The 13,363-nt window shown below is 35.8% G+C and overlaps 1 protein-coding gene across 1 annotated transcript in view; it reads left to right on the forward strand.

Moving 5' to 3' along the window:
- The window catches only part of Ranbp16 (Ran-binding protein 16), a 238,509-nt gene that overhangs the window by 145,167 nt on the left and 79,979 nt on the right, over window positions 1-13,363 (forward strand). The window contains exons 18-19 of the mRNA XM_089090269.1: window positions 4,740-4,918; window positions 11,370-11,497. Coding sequence (XP_088946395.1) covers window positions 4,740-4,918; window positions 11,370-11,497 — 307 coding nt within the window. The remainder of the gene's footprint in view (window positions 1-4,739; window positions 4,919-11,369; window positions 11,498-13,363) is intronic.

Consider the following 13,363-nt stretch of genomic DNA (forward strand, 5'->3'; position numbering starts at 1 on the left):
ATTAACCTCTCATCCCCTCCCCACCATTTGCAGAAATACATATAGAATAAGTATGAAATATAGTTGCTATGGGGTAACAGCTCTCTTTGCTGCGGAAATACTTTAAGTGTGACATAAAATATTAAAATTCTTGTGCTTGCTTTTTCGCAAGGAAAGAGGGGAGAAAGAGTGTGCTTGCTTTTCAGGGATCTATCTTTTTTTTACACACACACACACACACACATATATATATATATATATATATATATATATATATATATATATATATATATATATATATATATATATATATATATATATATATATATATATATATATATATATATATAATATTAAATTCTTACATAATTAAACACGCACATTAATTTTTTTCGAAATGAAAGTAAAGAGTGACTTCAAAACTTTACACCAAGAAGAAGTTAGAAGAAATTATTCTGTCGATTTCACCTCAATCCCCCTTGTCATCCCTGAGATAGCATGGATATGTCGTTTTGGTCACCAGGGATATATAGTTTCTATTGATTTACCTCTGCCCCTCCCCCAAGTCAAAGTTTGAGGTCCACTTGGTCCCCCAAATTCCCTGAAAATTTCAACTAAATCTCCTAAGCTGCTCCAGAAAAAGTGTACATACGCCATTTTGATAACTTTGGTACCAATGTTGTCGTTTTTTTCAATTTACATCGCCACTTCACCAGGGAAAGGTTCTAGTCCAACCGGGGCTCGTAGTGCCAAAAGTTTTGGACAGATTAGGTACCAAATCTTCGGATCCTTCCCCTGTGCTCCCTCCCTACGTGTCAGAATTTGAGGTCCACTCGCCCCCTAATACCCCCGGAAAGTTTCGATTTGGTCCCTAAGGCCGCTCCGAAGGTATTGCAGTTACGCTCTTTTGATTTCCGGGCAGCACATAGTGTTTTGATTTACCTTTCAACTTGGGTGACTGTATTATAGGTCCTATGGAGGATTTTAGTGTGAGTGTGTTTAGGTAAATTATAGAAAAGACATTTTAGGCCTTCTCCCTCCATCTCCTCCCCCTCCTAATTTAAAAATCTAGGTCCACTTGGCACCCTAACATTTACTGAAAGTTTCAACTTGAAACCCCAAAACTATATCAGAGATAACGCAGATATGCTATTTCGTTAACCTCGTACCACATAGTGTCTTTGGATTTACCTCGCTACTCAGACACGATTTTCTTTTTAATTCTCGTAGGGGCTTCTTGTTTAAAAACTTATAGATGAATTAGAGATAACAATTTCAGCCCTCCTTCTTGCATGAAATTGAAGCCCCCTTGCTCCCTCTCCTTACTCTGCCTTAAAATTCAAACTGCAGTCCCCTACCCCCTATAGCTTCTCCTAGGTATTACAGATATGCTATATTGATACTCTGGATCCGTATATTGTCTTATTTACATCTTCCCCAAGTTAAAATTTGAGGTTCTCCTGGGCCCGAAACACCTGTTGAAAGTTTCAGCTCGATCTTCCAAGCCAATCCTGGAATGTTGTAGATACCCCATTTTGTTAACCTGGGTTTCAAACTGATCAGAGAGAAAAAGTTCTTCGGCCAATTTTATTACCTCCTGCCCCTCCCCCCTCCCGCGACGAAATGTTTAATCTTTTGAACGACAGAACGATACCTGAAAGTTCAAAGCTAATTGCACACCAACGTCAAACAAGCCTCCTTTTCCATTATAAAACCTATGTTTATACTATTGGTTATTTGCATTATCTATGGCCCTTGCCTCATGTGTTGTAAGGGTCAAGTCATTCCATGTGTTGTAAGGGTCAAGTCAGAGGCATATTTTTGGGGTAGTCCCACTATTTTTGCAACAAAATGGTCATCTGAAATTTTTAGTTGAATATTATTGGGGGTCACGTGGGGGCTTTAGTAGCGAAAAGGGGCACAGGAGAAGGTCTGGTTGCCCTCTAACCACTGTTGACTCTTAGAAAGGGCGTTAGAACTTCAATTCCCAATCGAATGAGTCCTGTCAAAAGTTTTTATGATCAACCCTCCCATACAATTCGACGAGAAAACAGGTAAGTAACGTATTGAAGGCTAATGACTCTTTGCTTCGGCAGTTCTATTACGCCACCTCTAATAAACTTAAATAATCGTATCTTTCTTTAATTAGCTTTAACCGAAAAAAAATTGGGACTAGACAGGTTTTTTTCAAAACGTGTTAATAAACTTCTGATTGCTGAGGCCATGGTTCGCTCTTTACTAGGTTGCAGCTATGGCTGCAACCATGTTTACTATTTTGGCAGCTAACCTTTTATGTTTTGGATACAAGCTCACTTTGATTGGCTACTGATTTTACTTTATATTGTACTAAATCATTTCTATTAAATATTTGTGTATGGTGTTTAGTCTATACTCGCCCAAGTTTCTATTTATTGTATACTCGCCCAAGGCTTTATTTAAGGATGCATTTTATTTAAACTTTCAATTGCCTAGTGGACTATTTGTTTGAGTCCTCAGGTCATTGCTGATTATAATTAATTCCTCAGAAAGTCAGAGTAGCTGTGATTTTTAAGAATGTGGCTGCTCAGTGCTGAATCAAAAGATAACGGACTAATGTCCAAATTTAAAACTTTTTTTTATGCTTTTCTTGTTTTGCTGTACAGATTTTCCTCAGTTTTGATATGTTGCTGTTGACGCTTTTCTTGTGTTGCTGTAGACTCTTTCCTTAGTTTTGATATGTCCTACTGACGTAATAATTTCCGCAATAGTGCACTATTCGATGTACCTCTCTTTTACGAATAAATAGGGTCATATCTTTATCAGAATTAAGGGGACTCACAAAATTTGATTTAGTTTTAAAAATAACGGATAAGTTAAATGTGGACAAACATTTTTGATGTTTGTCCACAATGAAACTCAACGGAGTTTCAACGGAATTTGTGCCATTTATTCTACCTAACATTATGTCTGATATATTAACACATTTTCATTGCATGTTTGTTCATTGTTGTTGAACAAAATCAGCAAAACAAATACACTTTACGTTGGCAAAAGCTTTAAGACAAGTAAAGGTTAGGTCAGATATAAAATATATTTATTTTTTTTTTTATTAACAAACGGGTCACAAAAAAAAACAATATAGAAATCTCCATATAATACTAGCAAAACAAAACTGCATTAAATACTAACAATATGAAAATAGGTCCAGACGCATATTACCGTGTTTGGGACGACCCAAAAAATGGACACTTCAACAACTAATAGCGTACCTAATAGACTTCCTCGGGAAAAAAAACTCTTGACTCTTCCTCCCCTCCCTCACCCTTACTAAACAATTAATCAATATTCTAAAGATAATATATTTTTACAGGGAACTTAAAGGAATCTCATACTCTATGATTCATTAGGTTTCCCTACATATACTGGCACTCCCTTCACTCAATAGACAAATCAATTTCGCGTTTAGCACTCACAAGCGTATACTCACTCCCAAATCAATCACTCAATCCATGTCTACAATACTGGTTAAAACAAATGCATCGCAAAGAAACACGAAATTCCTCAAGGGTCTTCTTACCTTTTACTTCCGCCGGAAGCCTGTTCCCGACTTCAAGACCAATATACATAATAGAAAATTTCGATCTGGTAGTAATTGGAACCGGCGTTCTAGCTTATTCAACATTTCTATTTTTATAACTATGTTCCCTATCATTATAAAATTCCGAAAAACATGCAAGTAACAAATTAAAAACAAATTTATACATAAAAAAATATATATAAAATTTAACCAAACCAAAAAAGGTAAAAATTTTAATTGGTGATACCTCGATCTTACCGAATTCTGGGACAAGTCATTAGCCAAAAGTCTTAAAGCTTTATTTTGTATCACACGGAGCGGATACAAATGGCTAGTGAACGTCGACGACCAAACTGTGACACAGTATAACAGATATGTATGAATAAGAGAAAAATATAACATTCTAATAACCTTTTTGGGGAAAAAATGTTTCAGCTTCCACAGAGTTCCAACATTTTGGCTAATTTAGCACTTATAAATGCAATATGATCTTTAAAACTTAAGCATTCATCTATCATCACACCAAGATACCTTACAATACTTGTCCGTTTTATACTTCCATTTTCTAACTTAATTTCTTCAATCCATGGATAGTAATTTGCACTTCTGCCATATAACATGAACATTGTTTTCTTCTGATTAACAAGCAGTTTGTTCACTCGCATCTATCTCTTGATTATTACCATCCCTTGTTTCACGCCATTTTTGAAATCTGCTTCTGTTTTCGCGGCCATTGTAAACTGAGTATCATCTGAAAAACTTGGAAGCATTTCTCACACCGGGCCATTATTGCACCCTGGCGCTGATAGCTGTTTGAGATTTAGATCATTAATGTATACAAGAAATAATAGGGGACCCAACTCAGACCCTTGTGGCACACCGCACTTTACTACCATCTCTTCTGATAGGACTGTACTAAGCCGTACTCTTTGCGTTCTTCCTTCAAGAAATGGAGCAATCAATTTCAGACTTTTAAAACGAATTCCAGCATTTTCAAGCATAGCCAATAAAAAATCATGATCAACACAATCAAAAGCCTTCATAATATCTAGAAAAATTGAAGCCACCTTTAAACCTGAATCTATCCTGTAATACATTACGGTACGTCAGCTTGTCAATCTAGTATATTGCCCAAACGGAATCAGTTGTATATTTTGGAAGCTCTTATATTTCTTTTTTAGTATGGTTTTCCCTTCTTTTACAGCAAAACGGCGTGCTGTAACGTCTGCCAGCAGTGCCAACGTTTTATCAATATTAGAGCAGCGATCAGAGATCTTGCAACAGTTGCTTGCAACTGTTCTCAATATAATAATGTTTGAAGAGTGTCGCAACCAATTTAGTATGTCTCGGCCATTGCTTGGACTTGTCCTTTTGAACTCAGATGTAAGTGCCTCTCTCTTAAATGTTTATATACTATATAGTTTTTTGTATGTTTGGGAATCTTACATCTAGTTCATGCATCAATGGAGATGCTGCAACAGTTACTATACCGACTTGAAAAATTGAAATTCCTTTTTTTACGACATTAGAATAAATTGTTGTTTTTTTTTTGTTTGTTTTTTCTCCGTTCTTATCAAAATTTGGATTGGTTTTATTCTTTTTTGTTTTGTTGCATTAGTGGCTATACAAAACTGTAGTCAAATGTGGTCGATCCATTCATAGTTACTTAACTTCAAAAAAGTGTATCTATGATAGTATTTGAAGTATTTATATACTGTTCTCCAGTATTTAAAGGAAATTTCAGAGACTTGTTGTTTTTGACTATGGAATAGTTGTAACTAAGTCCCCAAAAAGTGATTTACCATTTTTGTGAGACATTATCACCAAACAACTGTTCTCATTTAATGAGTTACTTTTATTTTCTTTTATGACCTAAAGCTATGACAAGGGCATATGTTAATTGCATTTAGTAACCGACTAGACAGGCTAGGCGATATTGTGAAAACTCTGGCAACGTCACCCCTCTCTATGAAAAATGATGGATTTTCCCCTGCTTATGCCAATGTCAACAGCGGTTCAGTGTACATTCTTTCTTAAAAAAAAAAATCTGGCCGCGCTTCCTCCACCCCAAAAATTGTTTAGCTCGGGCTACATCAATGCCTATAATGGTGTATGTTTACGTTGTTTCTTAAAAAAAAAAAAAAAAAAAAAAAAAAAAAAAAAAAAATGTACCCTAGAATTTATTCTGTTTGATTATATATTTCGTGGGATAATTATGGGATTTTGACCAAAATCCTAGAAATTTAATTAGATTACTAATTTCAAATCCCAGGTCTAGTGTTTTGGTAAAATTGCTCACTCTATCCTATCCTACTATGAAACGTGAAATTAAGTGATACAGAATTCATTTTCTAAGGCAGGAAGGATGGGATGCATAGGCAGGGAATAGGGCTCATGATGAATAAAGAAGCTGCAAAGTCTTGTTTAGGTTGGGAATGTATTAATGATAGAATTCTAGTTGCTCATTTGATGACTAAAAGTTCCTTAGTTCTGCCCGAGGATGAATGATAGACTATCTATCAACAAGTGAAATGACATTATTTTTATACGATTCTGAAAGGGTTATGCCAGCTTTGCCCCTCTGTCTTGTTTTACTCCAATTAGCCATGGCTCTCAAGTTTTTCCTCACAGTCCACCAAGTTGATTTTAATCAACTTAGGCTCATGATAGGGTCATGGCGAATCAAGAAGCTGTTAAGTCTCTTTTAGGTTAGGAAGGTATTAATGATAGAATGCTAGTTGTTTATTTTATAACTAAAAAGTGCAGGGTATCAGTCATAGTAGTGTATGGCCCTGTAGAACTGACCGATGGACTTAGTAGTGACTCAGATAAATTTTACATACAGCTACAGAAAGAAATAGACAGGGTTCCCTGGTAGAAATATGATGTTCCTATTAAGGGATTTTAATGCTCAAGTCGGTAGAAATACGGATAGATGGTATCCAATCGTAGGTAAATCTGGTGTAGGAAAAGAAAACAGTAATTGTTACAGATTGCTGCAATTTTGCAGCTAATACAATCTAGGTATAAACAATACAATATTTGGTAAAAAAAATGACCCAAAAATTAACATGATATCCACATGATGGTAAAACAGCTAACCTTATTGATTATGTTACTGTAAAGCAAAGACTGGCAGAATCGATACAAGATACTTGGGTATATAGAGGGCTGTTGTTAATGTTAAAAGTAAAGGTCACCATCTAGTAGCAGCTAGGGTTAATTTAAAGCTGAAATTTAGGAAGGGTAACTACTTTCCGGGAAGCTATGATCTTGGTAGACTCCAGGATGAGAATTTGAGTGAAACTTTCCAGGAAAAGTTGCATATAAAACTGGAGAGTGTAATATTTGACAATACAGACGATGGATGAAATAGTTTTAAGAAATTAGTTTTTAAAGTCGCAGATGGTGTTTTAGGGAGCAAGAAAGTTAGAAACGCGGCTAGGAATATTTGTGAAAATGCTTTATGTTTAATAGAGAAAAGGAGGTGATTGTACAAGAATCACTTGTGTGATAGATCGTATGAAAATAAGAGGAATGTAAAAAAGTGAAGAAAGTATTAAAATATGAATTAACGATTTGTGAAGTGAAGGCCATGGATAGAATTGCCGAAGATCTGGAAGATGCAGCCAGACGGCATAATAGTAAAATATTGTACTAGCATCTTAATAAATTGAAACGGAATAGTCAATTTGGAATTGTCTGTGTTAAAAATAGGAACAAGGCCACAATTAGTGATAAGGAAAGAGTTAAAGGAAGATAGCCATAACATTTTGAGAATGTTCTAAACTTTGATAGATTTACAAGGAAAGATATAGAAAAGAATGAAAAAGTTTGTGAAATTTTGGATGTGAAGGAATATTTATTTTGTGATGAAGGATTAGTTACATTACTAAAGGGATTAAAAAATAATAAGGCACCAAGTGGCGATAGTGTGTTTTTAATTTTGATGGTTATGAAGTTGGAAATAAATTAAAGAAAATTATGAATATTATTTTTGGGGAAAGGGAAGTACCTAGGGATTTTAGGAAAACTCTAATGAAACCACTCTTTAAGAAAAGTGAGTTTGGTAATTAAGAGGCATTAGTTGGGTTTCTGTAGGAAGCAAATAACTTGGTACGATGATACTTTTTAGGCTTAGAGATACTGTAGATCTTTAAGTTTTAATAGAATAACAGTATGGTTTTAGGAAAGGTAAAGGGTGCGTCGACCACATTTTCACTCTTGGATTAATAATTAAAAAGTGCATGAGTATTCAAACCCTTTTTAGCCTCAGAGATACTGTAGATCTCTAAGTTTTAATAGAATAACAGTGTGGTTTTAGGAAGGGGAAAGGATGCGTCGAGCAATTTTCACTCTTAGATTAATAATTAATAAGTGCATGAGTAATCAAACCCTTTTTAGCCTCAGAGATACTGTAGATCTCTAAGTTTTAATAGAATAACACTGTGGTTTTAGGAAGCGTAAAGGGTGCTTCGACCACATTTTCACTCTTGGATTAATAAATAAGAAGTGCATGAGTAATCAAACCCTTTTTAGCCTCAGAGATACTGTAGATCTCTAAGTTTTAATAGAATAACAGTGTGGTTTTAGGAAAGGTAAAGGGTGCGTCGACCACATTTTCACTCTTGGATTAATAATTAAGAAGTGCATGAGTATTCAAACCCTTTTTAGCCTCAGAGATACTGTAGATCTGTAAGTTTTAATAGAATAACACTTTGGTTTTAGGAAAGGTAATGGGTGCGTCGACCACATTTTCACTCTTGGATGAATAAATAAGAAGTGCATGAGTAATCAAACCCTTTTTAGCCTCAGAGATACTGTAGATCTCTAAGTTTTAATATAATAACACTGTGGTTTTAGGAAGCGTAAAGGGTGCGTCGACCACATTTTCACTCTTGGATTAATAAATAAGAAGTGCATGAGTAATCAAACCCTTTTTAGCCTCAGAGATACTGTAGATCTCTAAGTTTTAATAGAATAACAGTGTGGTTTTAGGAAGGGTAAAGGGTTTGTCGACCACATTTTCACTCTTGGATTAATAAATAAGAAGTGCATGAGTAATCAAACCCTTTTTAGCCTCAGAGATACTGTAGATCTCTAAGTTTTAATAGAATAACAGTGTGGTTTTAGGAAGGGTAAAGGGTGCGTCGACCACATTTTCACTCTTGGATTAATAAATAAGAAGTGCATGAGTAATCAAACCCTTTTTAGCCTCAGAGATACTGTAGATCTCTAAGTTTTAATAGAATAACAGTGTGGGTTTAGGAAGGGTAATGGGTGTGTCGACCACATTTTCACTCTTGGATTAATAAATAAGAAGTGCATGAGTAATCAAACCCTTTTTAGCCTCAGAGATACTGTAGATCTCTAAGTTTTAATAGAATAACACTGTGGTTTTAGGAAGGGTAATGGGTGTGTCGACCACATTTTCACTCTTGGATTAATAAATAAGAAGTGCATGAGTAATCAAACCCTTTTTAGCCTCAGAGATACTGTAGATCTCTAAGTTTTAATAGAATAACAGTGAGGTTTTAGGAAGGGTAAAGGGTGCGTCGACCACATTTTCACTCTTGGATTAATAATTAAAAAGTATATGAGTAATCAAACCCTTTTTGGCCTCAGAGATACTGTAGATATCTAAGTTTTAATAGAATGACAGTGTGGTTTTAGGAAGGGTAAAGGGTGCGTCGACCACATTTTCACTCTTGGATTAATAAATAAGAAGTACATGAGTAATCAAACCCTTTTTAGCCTCAGAGATACTGTAGATCTCTAAGTTGTAATAGAATAACAGTGTGGGTTTAGGAAGGGTAAAGGGTGCGTCGACCACATTTCCACTCTTGGATTAATAATTAAAAAGTGCATGAGTAATCAAACCCTTTTAGTCCTCAGTTTTGTAGATTATCAGCAAGCGTTTGATTTAGCTGATAGAAGAGCTTTAGGGAAGGTCTGATCCTTGTGTAGTATATCAGGTAAATACATTAAAGTGATTAGTTCTATGTACAAGAATAACATTGCTGCAGTTGAGGTAGGAAATGTGGTTGTTTCTTATTAAATCAGGAGTTAAGATGGGTTGCGTCCTATCCCCAATTATATGGATCATTTTGATGGACTTTGTCATAAGGAGCACAGGAAAGGCAATGGAAGAACACGGGATCAATTGGGGAAGTAGAATTCTCCTAGACGTAGATTATGCTGATAATTTAAGCATCCAGATGAAAATGTTAGCAAATGAATGACTTTTTAAGGAAAGGACTAAGAATATAAAGATATAATATGTTTTAAGAATATAAGTGAAGATAAAAAGGTGATGCTGGGCAATGAGAAGATTGATCCCACATACCAAGGTAGCATTATTAGTAAAGACTGTGGGTGCATTGAAGACGTTATAAGTAGAATAGCCAAGCCCTAGGGTTTGTTTTCACAGTTGAAAACAGTTTGGAAGAGTAGGAAGATAAGTCTACGGACCAAAATTAGAATATTGGAAGCTACAGTGGTCACATATGGTTCTAAAACGTGGGCGCTTTCAAAGACGGAGGAGATTTGCTAGATTTTTTCAGATAAATTGCCTACGGATTTTTTTTGGGTACCTCCGACTGACTGACCGTATCTCAAACAGTAAGCTGTAGGAAAAATGAAGATCAATCCCGCTTTCTAGGGCTATAGTGAAAGAAAGTTTGAGATGGCTAGGACACGTTCTGCGGATGAAGGATGAAAGATTTTCATAGATAGTCCTTGTCGGCCAGCAGTCAAGGGCCAAACGAAAAGCAGGTCGTCCCCATATGGGGTGGGAGGATGTCGTAAGGAAAGATATAAAGAAAATAGGAACTTGTTGGGAGGGTGTAAAGAGAGAGATTTTGAATAGATTCGGATGAAGGAGGATTGTGCACAGTTGTTGGCCTCAGGCAACTTGGTGCAGCAGTGAGTTGTTAGTAGTAGTATCATAACTCTGCAAATTATACACACATTCTGTACGTGAGTTGAGCTTTTGTGCTTGATATTTTTTTGGTGCATTTCGACATTCGTAAGAGGGCATGTGCTGTTCTAGTTAGGTATTTTTGGTCCCGTTTTGAGGAGAAACTGTTTTGTTTTTATTTTTGCGGACTATTTACCTCTACCTTCTCTATACCATGCCCTGTCATTTGGCTTGGGGGGGGCGTATGTGATTAGTGTTTGTTTTTTTGCTTAATAAATTATATTAAAATATGAAAAATTGGACTGGTTTTTCTACTCCTGTAAACTATGTCTGTATAAAGGGGAAAAGAACAGTAAATTTCAAATAAAAGATGTAGGGGCTTCGATTTCTGTGTAAATTCATAGGTATTACATCAGGGATGTAATCAAGGTAAGACTCCTGGATATAGGGTAATTTTAGTCAAAGGAGGTGGGGTATTAGGAATACCGATAATTATAAAGTGGAAGCCTTGAAAAGGCTACTTCTGGATGTGATTTTTTTTATTCAGTAGCGTCTGTCACGGTGACAGGCATAACCAGTGCCCAATATATTATTAATTCTCTTACCATTTTATTTACAAGGTTTCGTAAATCTGTTTTAACTTTTGCACGAGGGAATAAATCAAGTGGTATAGAGTCTGGTATAGAATTTCATTAGATATTGACCTTAATCTGACAAAATTTGTTTTTCAATCCTTCTAAGTAAAATGAAAACCCGTAAAAAAAGAAGAAAACGTGACTTGGTTTTCCGACGAAAAATCCTCGTGGTAATCTTGACTATAATTTGAATGTACAAACGTAAGGAAACGCCTTTGGCAAAATACACTATCTTAAAATAACTGAAAAATAGTCGCTCAAGTTTTTATTTACTTTTCAGTACTTTACCCAGCTTCGGAACACAGTTATTAGCAGTCAACCCCCCGACAAGCAGTCTCTTATGGCACAGGGATTTGAGAATTTAATGGATGGCATTGAAAGCAACCTTATGGCTAAAAACAGAGACCGGTGAGTTGGTATTTTTGTATTTTTTTATTCCTTCCTATGATATTACAATGACTCTGCATTTTCTCTCGTCCTACCCAGAAGGATATGCTGTTCAGATCTCTTTCTGAAATATCTCGGAAAGTGCAATATACGGGACATGAACGGCGGTAGGGAACATTGCATTAGGGATGTTTGCAATATAAAGGGTTATGATCTACGATTTCAAGTTTTTTTTAAATGGTTTAACATATTTTGGTTGATACTTAGAAAGCTAAACTAGGAATCACAAATCATAAACCTTTAAATGCCGGGACTCGTCTAACTGTGGATGTGGAAGGCGTGGATTAATGCTACAATTCTCCTGCGTTTTGTACAACCATTTGTTTGGCATATAATAAAAAAAACTTCAATAGCTAACTCTTTCGCTTCTTCAGCATTGAACTCATTCCGAAGATAGGTGCAATGTACCTCGAACCTTTCTGAAGGAAAATTTAGATTCAACGTTAAGAATGGCTGCAACGACATGAAACCTGTGTGATTATGACCTAAAATTCTTTTTTTGACATCTCAGGTCCTCATCTTTTCGGCAATAGCGTTTGGGACTGACTGTTCTATTGAAATAATCAAATTGAGCCAAAGCAGAAAACACAGATGAAGCTCAATCCAATAATTTTTTTTTCAATTTTAGTGCCTGTTTTAAGTAGTAGGGAAAGCTGGTGCCTCTATAAGAAGCCATTTTCTGGTATTTTACAGTGCGAAGCGACAATTGCGTCCCACATAGGGCCAAAATATCAAAACACCAGCATTACGAGATAGCCATCCGGTCTAAGATATCGAAGAGGTTTGTAAAAAAAAACTCAGTCGAAGGGCATATGTTGGTTCCAAGGGTAGACTCTCATGTGGTGAATTGTTTCTTTCTCAAGCACATTATTGTGCTTTATATGATTAATATAGTGTTCTTATTATAAGCAAATTAAAAATAGACAGAAAAAAGGTTTTTGACATAAAAATAAACTTCTGCTACTTACTATTGACAACTCATTGCAGCTTGAAGCTGCCTGAGGCCAACGCTGCTGTGTGCGTTCCCATCCAACAAATCTATCCATTAAAAGCTTCACTCTTTAGCCTCTCCTGGTGTAGTTCGAATTCCCTTTAAATAATTTCTTAGAATCTGTTCTCGTCCCTTTTGGGGACGAATTGCTTTTTGTTTGGCTTCAGATAGATAGCCCAAAAACACAATCTTTGGCATTCTATGATTGTTTACCTGTAAAACGTGCCGGAACCTTTCATTGGCTATCCCGTGAACCACACTTTTCGTACAGCTTATTGTTTGACTCGTCAGTTCAACGAGTATCTAAAACTATCCCTAGAGAATCCCTCTGAAAAATATTTAACACATCTTCTGCTTCCGGAAACATCCAAGTTTCAGAGCCATATTCGACCATTGTCATTACCTTGTCTTCCAATATTCTAGTCTCGGTTCGTTGACTTAGCTTCCTATTCTTCCAAACTTTTTTTGACTGTGAAAGCCCTGACCCTTGGCTATTCCCCTTTTTACGTCTTCACTGCGTCCCCTATCTTTATCAGATAATGCTACCGAAGGAAATAAAGCTATCTTCTTGATTGATTCTCTTGTTAACTAACATTACCTTTTACCCCTCATTTATTCCCAGTCTAATCGATTTGGTCTTTTTTATCATTTTTTAAATCAATTCTTGAATCCTGACCTCTCAGCACATTTAAAAATGCATTCATTGCGCTAAAATTTTTGTCTAGAACAATCAACTAATCTATAAAACTTAAGTCCAGGAAATTTTACCTTCCCATTTTATACCATTTTCTCCCATAGCCTTTGTCGTGTTCCTTAGGAAAAACTTTATCAGAACA

Source organism: Artemia sp. Qi Xiang Cuo, chromosome 6, assembly GCF_049724085.1.
Source record: "Artemia sp. Qi Xiang Cuo chromosome 6, ASM4972408v1, whole genome shotgun sequence".
NCBI lineage: Eukaryota > Metazoa > Arthropoda > Branchiopoda > Anostraca > Artemiidae > Artemia > Artemia sp. Qi Xiang Cuo.